General features: G+C 39.0%; 1 protein-coding gene across 1 annotated transcript in view; it reads left to right on the top strand.

Moving 5' to 3' along the window:
• Positions 1-15,446, top strand: part of PIK3R4 (phosphoinositide-3-kinase regulatory subunit 4) — a 33,236-nt gene that overhangs the window by 6,220 nt on the left and 11,570 nt on the right. Inside the window, 9 exon segments of the mRNA XM_042472990.1 lie at positions 3,051-3,184; positions 3,311-3,893; positions 5,866-6,000; positions 7,320-7,541; positions 8,562-8,735; positions 9,985-10,130; positions 11,384-11,587; positions 13,317-13,518; positions 14,941-15,140. Of these exon segments, the coding sequence (XP_042328924.1) occupies positions 3,051-3,184; positions 3,311-3,893; positions 5,866-6,000; positions 7,320-7,541; positions 8,562-8,735; positions 9,985-10,130; positions 11,384-11,587; positions 13,317-13,518; positions 14,941-15,140 (2,000 nt within the window).

Here is a 15,446-nt window from a genome sequence, read left to right as displayed (position 1 = left end):
GGATCTTTTCTAATTCTTTCAAAGCTGCCCTCCCCTATTCCTAGTCATCTTCTTGACTGCAGTCCCCATTCTGATCAGTGTTTGAACTAAGGTATGGGAACACTTTTACTATTTCAATTTCCTTCTTGTCTAGTTTCAATCTGTGTAGATCTTCCATGCACATTACCATATACACTCAACCATAAGTCAACTTCATGTATAAATCAAGGGCAGGTTTTGGGGCCAAAATTATGTATGATTTGAGAGTAATACTTGGGGATAGGCAACAAAGGATCTAAAGCAGTCATTCCCAAACTTTAGTCCTCCAGGAATTTGGGACTTCAACTCCTAGAAGCCTCAGCCTACTTGGCCAAAAGTAAGGGATTCTTGGAGGTGAAGTCCAAAATATCTGGACAACCAATGCTTGGGAATCACTGACCTAAAGGATGAAGCAAATGCCAAAGAACTTGCAAATTCCAGCAAGCATAACTGGATGGATGAGAGCGTTGCTTCCAGGACAGATTACACACTTGCCTTTCATAAGGGAATAGTTTCTTTTTTGATAAAGAGTTAATATACAGTGCTGATGCTGATCCTTGGATAAATCGGTTTTGTGTCAATTTTTTGACTAAAATTCTTAGACTTATACATGAGTTTATACAGTAGTTTTGTTTTCTTTATGTTGAGCAGGAAGCCCGTCTTTGCACTTTTTACATTGATCTTTCTGAGTAGATCATAGTTGATCTTTCTGTTCCGGTACTGGCAGTAATTCTGGGCCTCTCCAAGACTTCATTTGGTACAGAACACTTACACACACTAATGCTGTAAGATAAGCTTTAACAGTGGTAAGTGATTCAGCAGATGGTATACAGCAGATAAGCATTTTATCCCTTTCATTGATGGAGTCCAGCATCCACTCATAGCCAATGATAAGTGTGGACCTCTAAACAACTCATTTTACCCAGGTCAGCAGTCCAGTTCCCCATGGTTGGCTAAATGGGGAGCCCCTTGACTGGGATGAGGCTGATGAGAGATGGGAGATGAACTCCCAAGGGTGGTACAGTGTAGAAATAAACAAAGGATATCAAAGTGCCTTCCCCTCCACTATTAGAACTCTACAAGTAGGTTTCTAAAGGAGAAGTTTTACTTCACCATTTCACTCTCATTCTTTTTATCTTTTCCCACCCTCAACTGCCAAAATAATACCCCCCTCTCTCTATATATATATAATATCAAAATCACTAATAAAATTATCCCTTTTCTACTAGTAAACAGCTGCTAACACTTGACCATGGTTCTAACAAGGACTTCAAAGCCTATCTGCCTAGTGGCAGACACTCAGTTTACTACAGTAGTCTTTGATTGCTTCTGTATCAGTCAACAGCAGCACTTGCTATAGTTAAAATATCCCTAAACTAGCACAAGGATGAAGAAACACACTATATCCATGCCTTGAGAGCAGTTTTATTTAATGGCTTTCTTTTCAGAAGGATACTGTGACATATTTTTCTTCATTTGGCTCTGTTGTCAGCTGACAATTAATTTAAAGCAAGATTACTGGTATCTTTAATACTCTTGCACCTATACATTAGGAGAAGATGCTGATAGATGTTATGTGCACTATTCCTCCAGGCGTAAATGCTCAGTCTACAAACTGGGATTTTTTGTTTCTGTTTAAAATGTTGTGAAACATTAGTAATCTCTTCAGCTGTGTGTATACAGGATACACATGTTTGTCCCTTTGATCAGAATACTTGTATGTATTTCTTCAGGTTGGCTTGATGTGATGGTTTCTTAAGCCCTTAGAATACCAAAGAAGAAATATTATATTTTATATCGACCTTTCCTCACACCTCACCATCACTGTATACTATTTCCATTCCTTTTGAAAGATACAAGATTAAGCAGAAGAATGTCTACTGTGTTTTGGACTAGTCTTCATAAACCCCCAGATCTCTTGTCAACATTTTCGCTTCTCTATTAGTAACTGGACTACTGAAGATTTAAAACTTATGATTATGAGAAGGATCATCTCTCCATCTCTCTGAGGTTTTCAGAAGAATGTACAGTCTGTCAGAAGGTGACACCTCAAGAGCCATATTCACAAGACCAGAGATTAACATGGTGGAATGTATTCCTTGCAGTTAGGAGAGACCAGGTGTCTGAACATTTGCTTGTAAAACAACAAAAATTATCTCTTTCTGTTTGTGTATACCTACTTGTGTCTTCAAGTCACCTGTTGATTTATGGTGACTTGATGAATTTCATAAACAAGGAATGCAACATGAATTTTCATTATAGGTAAATTCAAAATTGTAATATTCCCACCTATAGTTTAAAACGATACTGTATAGTGCAGAATATGCTTCCCTTGTTTTACTCAGAGATGGAAGTGACTTAAATAGTTGTGGTGGTGATGATAGTGGTAGTGGTGTGCCTTCAAGTCCTTTCCAACTTATGGCAACACTAAGGTGAATCTATCATAAGGGTTTTTTGGCAAGATTTGTTCAGAGGAGGTTTGCCATTGTCTTTCCCTGAGGCGGTGAGCATATGACTTGCCCAAGAGCAAGGCATTAAAAACAAAGATGCATCAAAACTTAACAGAGGCCTGTTATAGACAGCCAAAATAAAGCTGCTTTGAGTCACAGTGGAGGTATGGTGTTTCAATGATGCATGCATCCTAAGAGTCCAGAAGTCACACCAAAGCCACGCACCAGCCTGGAGCATGGCTTTTGTGTGGCTTCTGGACTCTTAGGACACATGCATCATTGAAACACCATACCTCCACTGTGACTCGAAGCAGCTTTATTTTGGCTGTCTGTAACAGGCCATAGAAAGAAAATAAAGCATGATGGAAAATTTTCCATGAAACAAAATGTTTTGTTACTTTTAAAACAGGTATCTGAAGTACAGATTATGGGTATGCTAACAGTTTTGTACACATGTTGAACATAACTGTAGATACCAAACTTCTACAGCACTGCTAATAATTGTTCATTACAGCTGGGTTTGGTTATGATGCAGCAGACAAGAGATACATAATTCTCAGGTACTTGTTTTGTGTTTTCCAGGCTGTGTGATAGCGGAGCTCTTTACAGAAGGTGTTCCTCTATTTGACTTATCACAGCTTTTGGCTTACAGAAATGGCCTCTTTGCCCCTGAGCAAGTCCTGAATAAAATTGAAGATAGGAGTATAAGAGAACTGGTAAATCATTTTGCATTTTTTATAGCAGTTTATTATGTTTTTTGTATCTACTTATCAATAATCATGATTTTTTCCTTTCTTCCCCTCCTCCTTTGCCCTGTTCTTCTTGCCCTTTTCTATCTGAAGGTTACTCAAATGATCCAGTGTGATCCAGAAAAACGTTTAGCAGCTGAAGACTACTTGAAACAACAACGTAACAATGCATTTCCTGAAATATTTTACACTTTTCTCCAGCCTTATATGGCACAGTTTGCCAAGGAAACATTTGTATCTGCAGATGAGCGGATCCTTGTTATACGTAAAGATCTGGACAATATCATTCATAACCTCTGTGGCCATGACCAAACAGAAAAAGCCGAGGCAGAAACAAAGGAAAATGGACTGGTCATTTTGGTGTCTGTGATAACTTCCTGCCTACAGACTCTCAAGTACTGTGATTCAAAGCTAGCTGCTTTGGAGCTGATTCTCCAGCTAGCACCCAGGTTAAGTGTGGAAATACTGCTGGATCGTATCACACCCTATCTGCTGCATTTCAGCAATGATACTGTGCCCAGAGTGAGGGCAGAAGCTGTTAGGACACTCACTAAAGTTCTTGCTCTTGTAAAAGAGGTGCCACGTAATGATATCAATATCTACCCAGAGTATATCTTGCCAGGTATTGCTCACTTGGCTCAAGATGAAGCTACAATAGTCCGACTGGCTTATGCTGGTAAGAACTGAGGGTGGTAAAGAGAGAGAATCAGTTGAATGTTTTTGATATTCCTGTTCAGAAACTATCAAACAATTAAAGATTTCACAAATTTAGACATTTGTTAGGTAGTAAATTTGATTTTCCATGTGTTAGAATTCGCATTTTTTTAAAAAAAGCAACAACAACATAATTTGGACAGAATTTCACCAGCAAGAACATGTTTGGGTTTTGTGTTGCACTTTTTCCTGTATGTCATTGCTATCTAAAACCACAGGGTAAATGTGCCCTGTTACTTGCATTTGTAACACAAAAAACATAGATTGGTATCCTCTCAGGAGTTATGAGATTGTAAACTGGATTTTCAATCCCATAACCACTGGGGATCCACATTTATGGTTGTGAATGGCCAAACATGACCCCCAAAATCTTTTGCAGCCTTGCATAACCACGATGAAAGCAATTTTCTGGGGTGCTGGAGTATGAGGTGCTGGCTCTCTCCTGGTTGCTGGGTGCCTTAGAAGAAGCAGTTCTGGCAGACCTTGAGTGTTCTCTCCAGTGCCTGTTCATGATATACCCACAATCAGGATTGCACAGCAGACACAACCAGGAGAGCACAGCTGCTGGATTTGCAATGCCTTGGAAACACTTCGATTGGGGCAGGGCAAGGGGAGGCTGCAAAGGTGAGGTGTGGCTTTGTCAGCATGGTGATGTAGCTGTATCTGAATGAAACCTGTCTAGTCCAGCATTCTGTTTCTGCTAGTGGTCACCAAAGTGAATTTCAGAACTCACATGCAGGATATGATGGTGGTCATATGGCACTGTTGTACCGAGGTTGTCTTATGTACACATGCATACACCAGTACATTACTAAAGAAAACATATCCAGAAATAGCTGTGTTGGCCATATGGTGAAGTACAACAACCAAAATCCACAAAACACTAGTATCTTTATGGGGACAACCAAAATGCATAAAATACATGTCACAAGCTTTTGAAGCTTCGCTGGCTTTTTCACCAGGCAAAGGAGTTAAAAATAATACAGGAGGAAAAAAGTGACGGCGTTAGTCACAACCCTGCATTTTGTCAAGATGGTGGTAATGGTGGCATTCAGAGTATGGAGGGATATCTATGCAAGTAGGCCTCTCCTCATTCTGGTCACATGGCCGGAGACTAACATCGTCATCCCCCCTCTATTATTTTTTAACAACTTTGCCTGATGAAAAAGCCAATGGAGCTTTGAAACCTTGCAACATATATTTTATGCACTTTGGTTGGTCCGACAAAGGTATCACTGTTTTGTGGATTTTGGATGTTACTGTACTTTCTAAGTGAAAGAATTCTAAAAAAAACCAAGCCTAGAAGAATTCAGACATATAGCCATGTTAGTCTGGAGCAGGGGTAGGCAATCTTTTTGAGCCGGGGGCCGGGTTGCTGTCCCTCAGACAACTGGGGGGCCGAAGCCAAAAAATAAATAATTAAATAATTTAAAAAAAAATTAACTATATAAACAAACCAGGACAAATGTAGGATAAAATTTTCAAATGGAAGACACTTTTAAAAAAAAATGGAGGACATGCGAAAAAAATTGCTGATTTTTTTTAAAAATGTTAATATAAATGCATGTTTCTGAGGCTTCTATAGACAATTGCCCCCCAAAGGCCCCGGCGGCAATCGGCGGCAGGACCGGGCTGGGGCCGGCCCCAAGGCCTCGCCGGGCCACATCCGGCCCTCGGGCCGCAGGTTGCCTACCCCTGGTCTGGAGTATCAGTATTCAAAAGGCTCCAAAACCTGCTCTCTACATATACATGAACATGAGGTCAACTTATAATTGATTGTATAAGCTGTATTCAGCCAGTGTAAGATATATTTATTCTGTTACACTTTGCCTTGTCAGAACCACTGTTCTTAGCTATGGCCTATCCATAAGTCAACTTCAAGCTACTTTTCAAATGGTTAAATCTTGTTTTGAAAATTATTTTAATCTCTGTAGAGAATATAGCACTATTGGCTGAAACTGCTCTGAGATTCTTGGAACTAGTCCAGCTGAAAAATCTGAACATGGAAAATGAACCAAACAGTGAAGAAACAGATGATGCAACACACCCTAGCGAAAATTATGACACTGGTAATGTATTTTTTGAATTACTATGAGCATGGTCATATGGACACTTCTTGTACATAAACCCCTTAAGATATAATGTCATTTATTTCTAACGGACTGCTGTGTTTTTTTTAAATGAGCTGTTGATAGTTTAGATTCCAGGAGAATATTGAGAATTTCCATTATTTGGCAGTGAAGGAAGATGTACTCTTTGGGTACTGAACATAAGAGGTGAATCACAAAAGACAGAACACATAGTGACATAGGGCCCAAACAGACGGGCCAAAATAAAGCTGCTTCGGGTCACTTTGGAGGTATGCTGTTTAAATGATACATGCATCTTAAGAGGCCAGAAGCTGTGCTTCAGTCCTTAGGACTGGAGCATAGCTTTGGCATGGCTTCCAGTCTCTTAGGATGCATGCATCATTTAATCAGCATACCTCCAAAGTGATCCAAAGCAGCTTTATTTTGTCCTGTCTGTTCGGGCCCACAATCTAGTAGAGTTATGCTTTTATTTCCAGAAATCTAGTTATTAATAATTCCAAGAAAACTAGGTCTGAACTGTTATTTGACATTCGTAAGTTCTGAGTGGTCACAAGAGTTTGCAATATAGTAACAATCCAGGGCTTTCCACATTCTCTTCAGTGGTCATCTCTAACCTGTGCAGTAGGCATAAATATACATAGGACTCCTCAATAATAAAGTGAACATGAAAAGCAGTTTTTGCAAAAGGCTTGTGCATGTTGCATTCTTTGGAGGTATATCCAAACTTCTAATTGTTTTTTCATTTCCATTGCTAAGCATTTTTTGAGCACCATGATCTGATTAGGCACTGATTTTATCTTCATTTTGGCACCAAGTTAGAACATGACTTTTTATTAAAACCCGTGGAGTCTAATGATTTTGTCCAAATCTGTCCATGCACATGTTTTTAAACATCTGCATTGTTTAGTTTGCTTTTAGTTTGCTGATTTACTGTTTTGAATTTTAAATTGTTTAAATTGATTTTAGCTGTATACAGTCCTTTGTTAAATAATGGTCCTGTTGAGGCAGCCTGAATGCTCTTTCTGAAAATGTCACTTGTAATACCTGTGCTATAGTTAAGTCACATTATTTGGATATAACTCCAAACAAATGGAGCGACACTGGGGCATGCAGTTTAAGTGCAACAGTGTGTTTCAAGATGTATTTTTGTTAAAGTGTTATGAATGTTACAGAATTCAGAAATAACAATAACCCAAAGAGGACTGATAAGTGCAAATAATACATCACATGGAAGATTTCTCTCAGGCATGGATAAACATACAGAGTTCCCTGACTTCATTTCTGTTATTTTCTTGCAGAGCTTCAAGCCTTGCATGAAATGGTCCAGCAGAAAGTTGTCACATTGTTGAGCGATCCAGAAAACATTGTGAAGCAGACATTGATGGAAAATGGAATCACTCGCTTATGTGTCTTTTTTGGACGTCAAAAAGCCAATGATGTACTCCTGTCCCATATGATCACCTTCCTTAATGATAAAAATGATTGGCATCTACGGGGAGCTTTTTTTGACAGTATAGTGGGTATGTTCACATCTTTGTATTAAATGTGTTGGTTGATATGACTTTCAATTGGAGAATTGAGGGGTTTAATCTGTATGTATGAATAATTCCCTACATTTAAGTAGCTAAACAATGCCTCTTTTTTAAAGCTGCTGTGACAGCAGATGAAACAACTTAGATCTAAATATGTAATGGTATGCTTATGCTAGGATTTTATATGAAGTCTTGACATTGTTGTCTTCTGTTTGTAGTCATACCATGGTTTTCTTTGTTTCTTACACATTCTTTTTTCTCACGAGAGAATATTATTAAGGAAGAACATAGAATTGTTCATGGTGCCTTTTAATTCTAAACATTAAGATCCTCTGGAAGCATTCCAAGTGACAATATTACATACATAAGAATTGTCTTCATGGAGCTGTCTGATGGTACAATGCAGTGGGAAGATAGATGCTCCCAAGAAATATACAAGTGAAGAATGACAATATAGACATACATTAGGTTGGGTAGTGGTGCCCCTAACAGCTATTTTAAATGCAGATTATGTAATCCCACACCATTAGCTGTCTTGGCTAGGACTGATCAGAGCTGTAGACAACAAATACATAGAGAACGCCACAGTTGCCCATCCTCATCACATGGCCATAAAGCATCTCATTTTTGTCTCCAGCATGTGGTGGTTGGAACACCATTAAAGTTCTGTTCCTCATCCTTTATAGAAGCTAATAATTGTCTTCCATGGATGTATGGTAATATTAAAAGCTTTGTGTGGTATTATGTTATTTCATGATAGTAAATTCCATAACTTAATTATGGGTACCTATAGAGAATGAGTGCTGGTGTTGAACATTTATTTTTATTTTATTGATTTATATCCAACCTTTCTTCTGGCATGGGACTGACACATAGCTCACATTAAATGCTCCTCATTAAGATTTTTGAGGGGAATAAATAGGTTAACTCTCCTTGTCTGTTGACGTCTTTGTGGGTTAGTGACTTTTAGGCATGCTTACTTGCATTTTTGTTCTGCCTGGATTGCAGGTGTTGCTGCTTATGTTGGCTGGCAAAGCTCATCAATCTTGAAGCCTCTGCTTCAACAAGGGCTCAGTGATGCTGAAGAATTTGTCATCTATAAGGCCCTCAATGCCCTTACTTGTATGTGTCAATTAGGGCTTCTGCAGAAACCACATATATATGAATTTGCCTATGATATTGGTAAGCCATCTTCCTTCGAAACAGTTTTCTGTTTTAATTTCTTTGTGTGGCATGTAGTTTCATTGTTATTACAGATAGCCAGCCTATTACACCATATAGATCATGTTCAGAATAGCTTTAAGTAGATAAGGATTAATGAAGAACTGATTAAAATGACCCTGTCCCATGATTGTTCAGAGATAATAGGAGTTATTTTGTAGTAACTATGCTTTGTACTGCAACCTTAGCCAAAATGGCAGTTGCTCTCTTTGTTTCTTCCTCTCTTTTTACTTTTGGGAGGGAATGAAAACACCATCATCAAAAAAAGCCCTACTATGGGTGTATCTACACTGTAGAAATAATGCAGTTTCACACTACTTTAACTTCCATGGCTGCATCCTACAGAATTCTGAGATTTGTAGTTTTGTGTGGCGTTAGCACTCTCTGTAGAAAAAACCTAAAGGCGTTGTAAAACAACAAACCCCTGGATTCCCTAGGAAGGAGCTACAGCATTATTTCCACAGTGTAAATTTTATCTAGAGAACCACTATGGCATAGTGGTTTAAGTGTTGGACTGCAACTCAGGGAGTCCAGAGTTCAGTTCCCATTTATTCATAAAACCCACTGGGTGACCTTGGGCAAGAAACATGCTCTCAACCTCAGGGGAAGGCAATGGCAAACTTCCTCTGAAAAATCTTGCTAAAGAACCCTAATGATAGTGTTGTTTTAGCATTGCCATATGTCTGAAATGACTTGAATGCACACAACAACAACAGCAGATCCATTATACGTTTCCCTTGTTGAACAGAACAAACAGGACTATCTGGCTGCTGATGAAAATTATCTCTTTTTTGGTGGAAAAGAGGGAGAAAATTATCATTCATACATATGGAGGCAGTAGTACCAGCAGCCAGCAAAGAGGCAAGAAAGTGGGCACAGGCAAGAAGGACCAAAAGACAGCGACTGCCCTATATATTTGCAAGGATGGTTTGTCTGAGCTGTCATGGCTAGCTTATTAGAGCAAAACCAATAAAATGCAGAGTAGAATGGCTCAAACATCCTTCATAGTTACAATGCAAAATCATATTGCAAAGAGATTCTAGACAGAAGAATAAAATATCAACCTTGATTCCATTTTGAGTTTGATCTGAAATTAGTGTGTGTGCACGAGTGTATGTGTGTGCATGTGTGTTTTGGTCCTATCTTTAACTTGAGGTGGCTGAATATCTATTTCAAATCTGCTTTTACTTTTATGCATTCTTTTCCCCAGCACCATTTCTCTGCCATCCTAATCTCTGGATACGCTATGGAGCAGTAGGATTTATAACTGTTGTAGCACAGCATTTGAATATTGCTGATGTTTATTGCAAACTTATGCCTTACCTGCATCCTTTTATCACTCAGCCAATAATACAGGTAATGAATCAGCTGCATGTGTAGATAATATTTTAAAGTTGCAGAACATAGGCGACCTTGAAATGATTTAGCTTAACATCTTCATGCCTTAACTGTGAGAGTAAAATTACAGTCGGCTCTTTGTTTTAGTGGGGGTCCTGTTCCGGCCCCTCTAGCAGATACTAAAAAATGGAGGAATTGAAGTCCCATTATTGTGTAAGGATGTGTGCCTGTGTGGGACTGCATTGGCATGGGCACATGCACATGACCATTGACAATAAAGGAGAGGGGCCATCCATGGATGGCTACTCTGCCAAAACTGAGGGCTGATTGTACATGTTAAGTGAGCCAAAAAGGTGCTGCTACAACCAACAGCTAGGTGCTGCCACCACTGCTCTAGTGAATAGCAGTGCTTATTATGTAATGCAGCAGCAACATATTAGGAATTTCCCTGTCCCCATTCTGTGCCTTAAGCTGCTGGTGGGGTTGGTAACACTTGAAGCATGATCATATATAGTGCATGATAACTGCTCTTGGGTATTATTGTAGAGCAGTAGTTCCTAACCTGTGCTCCATGGAGCCTTTAGGGCTCCGTGAATCAAAAAGGTTGGAAACCCCTGCTGTAGAGAGAGGAGGGCAGCCTTGCCATGGGAGTGTTGCTTTCTAACCTCTCTGTGGCCATATGTACTTTGTAACCCCTCTTCAACTACACTCCAGTGTTCTTGTTTACAAACCATCTTATGTGGCTTCTGTCATTTAACAAGTTGGTAGCAGAAAGAAATAATTCTTTATCAAGGCATTCTTAGTCAGAATTTTAGTTTGAAGGCCATTTTCATAAAACAGCCCAGATGGTTCAAACAACCTTGGGGAGATCTGATTTAAAACTGCTGTTTCTCTTTCTATTCAAAACCTTCCTCTTTCAGAACCTAACACTAAAGTCAGCAGCTAAACATCTATGAGCAAGGTTAGCTAATCATTTCCCTTAAGATTCCTTAACTATGGTCCAAAACACACTGCAAAAATAATCCAGTTTGAGACTGCTTTAACTGCCCTGGCTCAATGCTAGGGAATTCTGGGAACTGTAGTTTTGTGAGACATTTAGCCTACTCTGTCAGAGAGCTCTTATGCCACAATAAACTACAATTTCCAGGATTCCCTAGCACTGAGCCAGGGGAGCTAAAGCGGCCTCAAACTGGAGTATTTCTGCAATGTGTTTTGGACTTATGTTTCTGTGTTGATCTGATTGATTTTTTGTTCCCCTTTTTGAACTGCAGATAGATAAAGAAATAGTCCTCTTGAGTGTCCTCAAAGAGCCTGTAAGCCGTTCTATATTTGATTATGCTCTACGATCAAAGGACATAGGAAGCCTTTTCAGAACACTGCAGCTTCGTCAGAAGAAAAGGAATGGGACTCTTCCTGATTGTCCACCCCCTGAAGATCCAGCAATTGTACAGCTATTGAAGAAGCTGCTTTCCCAAGTAATTAATTGCCAGTATAATGATAGTGCTGAGGATTCATGATCAAGTAGGAAAAAAGTATTGTGGTCGTGTAGCCATGGCAAGGGATCCTCTTCTTTCACAAACCCTATTAAAATGAATCTGAGGTGTCAGAGATCTCCACTGCACTTTCATTGTGGGTCTTTTGCTGGGGAATTTCAAATGGATTGAGTCCATGATCCCCATAAAGATGATTATATTTATTTAAGTATAATATTTCTATACTGCTCTCATCCATGAAGCACTCTGACATTTACAGTGCCATAAAACATCAAAGCAGCTTAACAAAAAGCACAGTTGTTCAACATTTGAGTTATTAAAAACATGGAGCACTTTATGAATTGGCATGCCATCATATAGTTTTATTATTTTGGTCTCTGAATATTCATCTTATTTCTTTCTCTTGCTATATGATTAATAATTGTGTTTTCATGTAGTATTACATTATTATTTTATGGGAAAGGAATTGGGATAGCACTAGAACTGGGCAAGACTTGCAGGCAAAGGGTGAAGGTATTCAAATTGACAGAAATTGCTGTGATATCAGCTGTCTTGTTTGAGTTTATGTCTCATACTTCCAAGTAATAAAGAGGATCTTGCCACCATAGATGCAGATGTAGAGTAAAATGGCAGTTTGCCATTTTGAAAATCTGTTATTCCTTGTAATATAGAAGGAGAACCAGCATAGTGTAGTGGTCTGAATCTTGGACTATGACTCTGGGAAACATGGTTCAAATCCCTGTTTAGCCATGGAAACCATGGAAACTCAACCATGGAAATTGAGTGACCTTGGGCAAGTCGCATTCTCTGAGCAAAGACAACCTCCCATCTTGCCAAGAAAACACCATGGATCACCATAAGTCAAAAGTGGCTTGCAGGCACATGACAACATGGTAAAGAGATGACATGTGCAAAGATGGCTTTTTCAAAGAATCTAAAATCCAGCATATATTTATATCTACATTTCAGTCATTCTCATTAATTAAAATATGGTGCTGATTTTATTTCAACAAGAGGTTGCACTTTTATGTCAACAAAGAGTCATACACATTTTCCATTCTAAGATGCTCAGTTAGCACTCCTATCTAAACACCATTCCCCAAATAGTTGTGTGAACTTTGCATTTGCAGATAAATAAATTGTACTATTAATGTCCAGCTTCTGCAAATCAGCTATATTATTATTTTACTGCTTACCACTGGATGCTTAGTTTTTGCCTTGCTTATTTTTTGATCTGTTAATTTTTCTTAAAGGCCTGTGAGGTGGGGCAGTGGACCCATAAGAAAGTGATTTTTGAGTAGCTGTGTAGTACATGAAATGGTTGCACAAGAATTTGAAATTGGATCATTGCTGTGCATTCTGCTGGGCTCAGGTTATTCTGATAAATTACTGTCATGCCCTTTGCTTTTGTTGAAAGTACTCTTTCAACATAAAATTCAGATCAGCTTGATCTCCCAAAGATGTATATTTTTGGATGATTTCACAACAGACCACCCCAGTGTAATCATTTTTACAATGGTAGCTGATTATCTGCTTTCGTAATAGAAAAACAGTTCTTGAGTAACTGTGTAAATATAGCATTTTACACTCCAACCTCTCTTGACCCCGGTTGCCACATGCTTTGTGACATCTGAAGTTCTCATCTGGGTTTCCTCTGCCTTGGGAAAAGTACAAGTTTAACAATCTACTGTTTTACTTTGTTTTTGGATAGGGGATGACTGAAGAAGAGGAAGACAAGCTGTTAGCCTTAAGAGACTTCATGTTAAAATCCAACAAAGCCAAAGCCAATATAGTGGACCAGAGCCATCTTCATGACAGCACTCAGAAAGGAGTGATTGACTTGGCAGCTTTGGGTACAATTGGGAGACAAGTTGATCTTGTCAAAACTAAACCGGAGTCTGATGACAAACGTGGTTAGTATAGCCTGATGGCTGAAATCTATGGATTGTTTTTTAATTGCATTGTAAGATTTAAAATATGTTTAGATGGGGAAAATGTCATCATTGTTCTGTGGGCTGGGTACAGATTTGAGCATGTACAGTTGGCCTTGTAAAGTGGACTTTTCTGTCATTATGAACCATTAAAAAATGGTACACATGGAGTCAGAGTTTACTGCTTAATATGGCAAGTTTTAAATTGGAGGGTGGCTCCCTGAGAATCAAGCAACAATATCTTTCATGAGTAAGTTCCACTACAAAAGTTGCTACTGTCTAATGTGGAGGGATCCCCTGTTCTGTGCCACTCTTCCCTCTGCACCACAACCCACTTCTGTATTCTAACTTTTAAATGTGTTAAATTAACTAAAAAGAATTTGTTAAATAATTCTGACTCAATCTCCCAGTATTGGCAATTTTGAGCCTATAGGTAATGTTTTACCTTCTTATTGGGAATACAGTCATATATATGCCTGGTATTGCATGTCTTGTCTTACTATATAATGACTTCTTGCTTAATGCTGAGACTGGCTTTATCCAAACCACAAACACTATTTATTCACTTCTCTATATAAATATTTCTTTGTGGTTTGAGGAATTCAGAGGATGTGAACCATTTTTGGAAATTAAGATGAATATTCCTAGATTATTTAATCTGGTGATGGTTTAAAACTTTCTGCATATACAGCAGGCCCACCATATCCGCAGGTTCCAGATATGCAGATTCAACCAATCACAGACCTAAATACACACACACATACACACATACATACACACACACACACACATATACAGGAGATTTAATAAAGCGAACACTCTTACATACAGAGGGACCTAATAAAGAAAGCACAGTGACTCTCCTGCTCACGTCCACATCTTGTCTGAGGAGTTCCAGGGCAGCAGCGGATGCGGTAAGCCCTGGCTTCCGACGTCTTTGGGATCCTGCACTTCTGGCTTCCCCCCTTCCATCTTGCAAATGAATGAGGAGTGACACAGCTGCTACCTTGAAGGCAGAAACAAGTGGATGGTGGGCTCCTCAAAGGGGAGGGAGCATGAAGAATGCACACCTGGCAACTGGGGCTTAGTGCTACCTCTCCTCAAGCAAACTATGGAAGTGAGCGGGAGAATCCCTGGTTAAGAATGATTTGTGTCCTTTATAACCCCTCTGGAAGTAATGCACTCCTGGTGATCAGGGCTTGCACTGCTTCTGCTACTGCCCTATGCCATTTTAAATAAGGGACTTCAGCATTACCTTTTTGGTGTCCACATGTGGTCCTTGAACCAAACCCTTGTGAATGTAGTAGGCTGACTGTACTACTAGGGTCCTGCCCATTCATCATATTTATTAACATAAATTATGTCTAGTTCTTTGATAATCATTGTGGGGCTTGCTGATTTCAGCTAGAAAACATGTCAAACAGGATTCGAATGTGAATGAGGAATGGAAGAGCATGTTTGGCTCCTTGGAACCTTCTAACATACCTCAGCCAGTTAGCAAAGGCCACAGTCAACCCACAGATCAAGAAGCTATCCAGTCTGGGAAACCTCTTCGATCTGAGTCTTCAGCCGGCATTACTGCTCCTTTGTCATCCTCTCCACAGGTATTTTTGGATTTTATTTTTATTTTACATTTTACATGATCTTTAGAATCAGAAGAGCTGCCACTAGCTTTAAGTATCTAGATTTTTTTTTCTGAATGAGCACTCAGTCACGTAAGAGATTTTCCTTTGTAACAAAAATGTGTTGTGTATGTCTATGTGTGCGCATGCACTGATAAACTTTGAATAAAACAAGAAAAAATCTGTTTGTTTTTTTACATGATTAATTATCCTGAATTTTTAAACATGTTTAATAATCCTGAAAGTATAGCTTCTAAACTTGGGTCAGATTGCAAACTGAGCGGTGTA

The sequence above is a fragment of the Sceloporus undulatus genome, chromosome 6 (assembly GCF_019175285.1).
Source record: "Sceloporus undulatus isolate JIND9_A2432 ecotype Alabama chromosome 6, SceUnd_v1.1, whole genome shotgun sequence".
Lineage (NCBI taxonomy): Eukaryota > Metazoa > Chordata > Lepidosauria > Squamata > Phrynosomatidae > Sceloporus > Sceloporus undulatus.
Note: the sequence above shows the minus strand (reverse complement) of the source record. Positions and strands in the feature narration are given on the sequence as shown.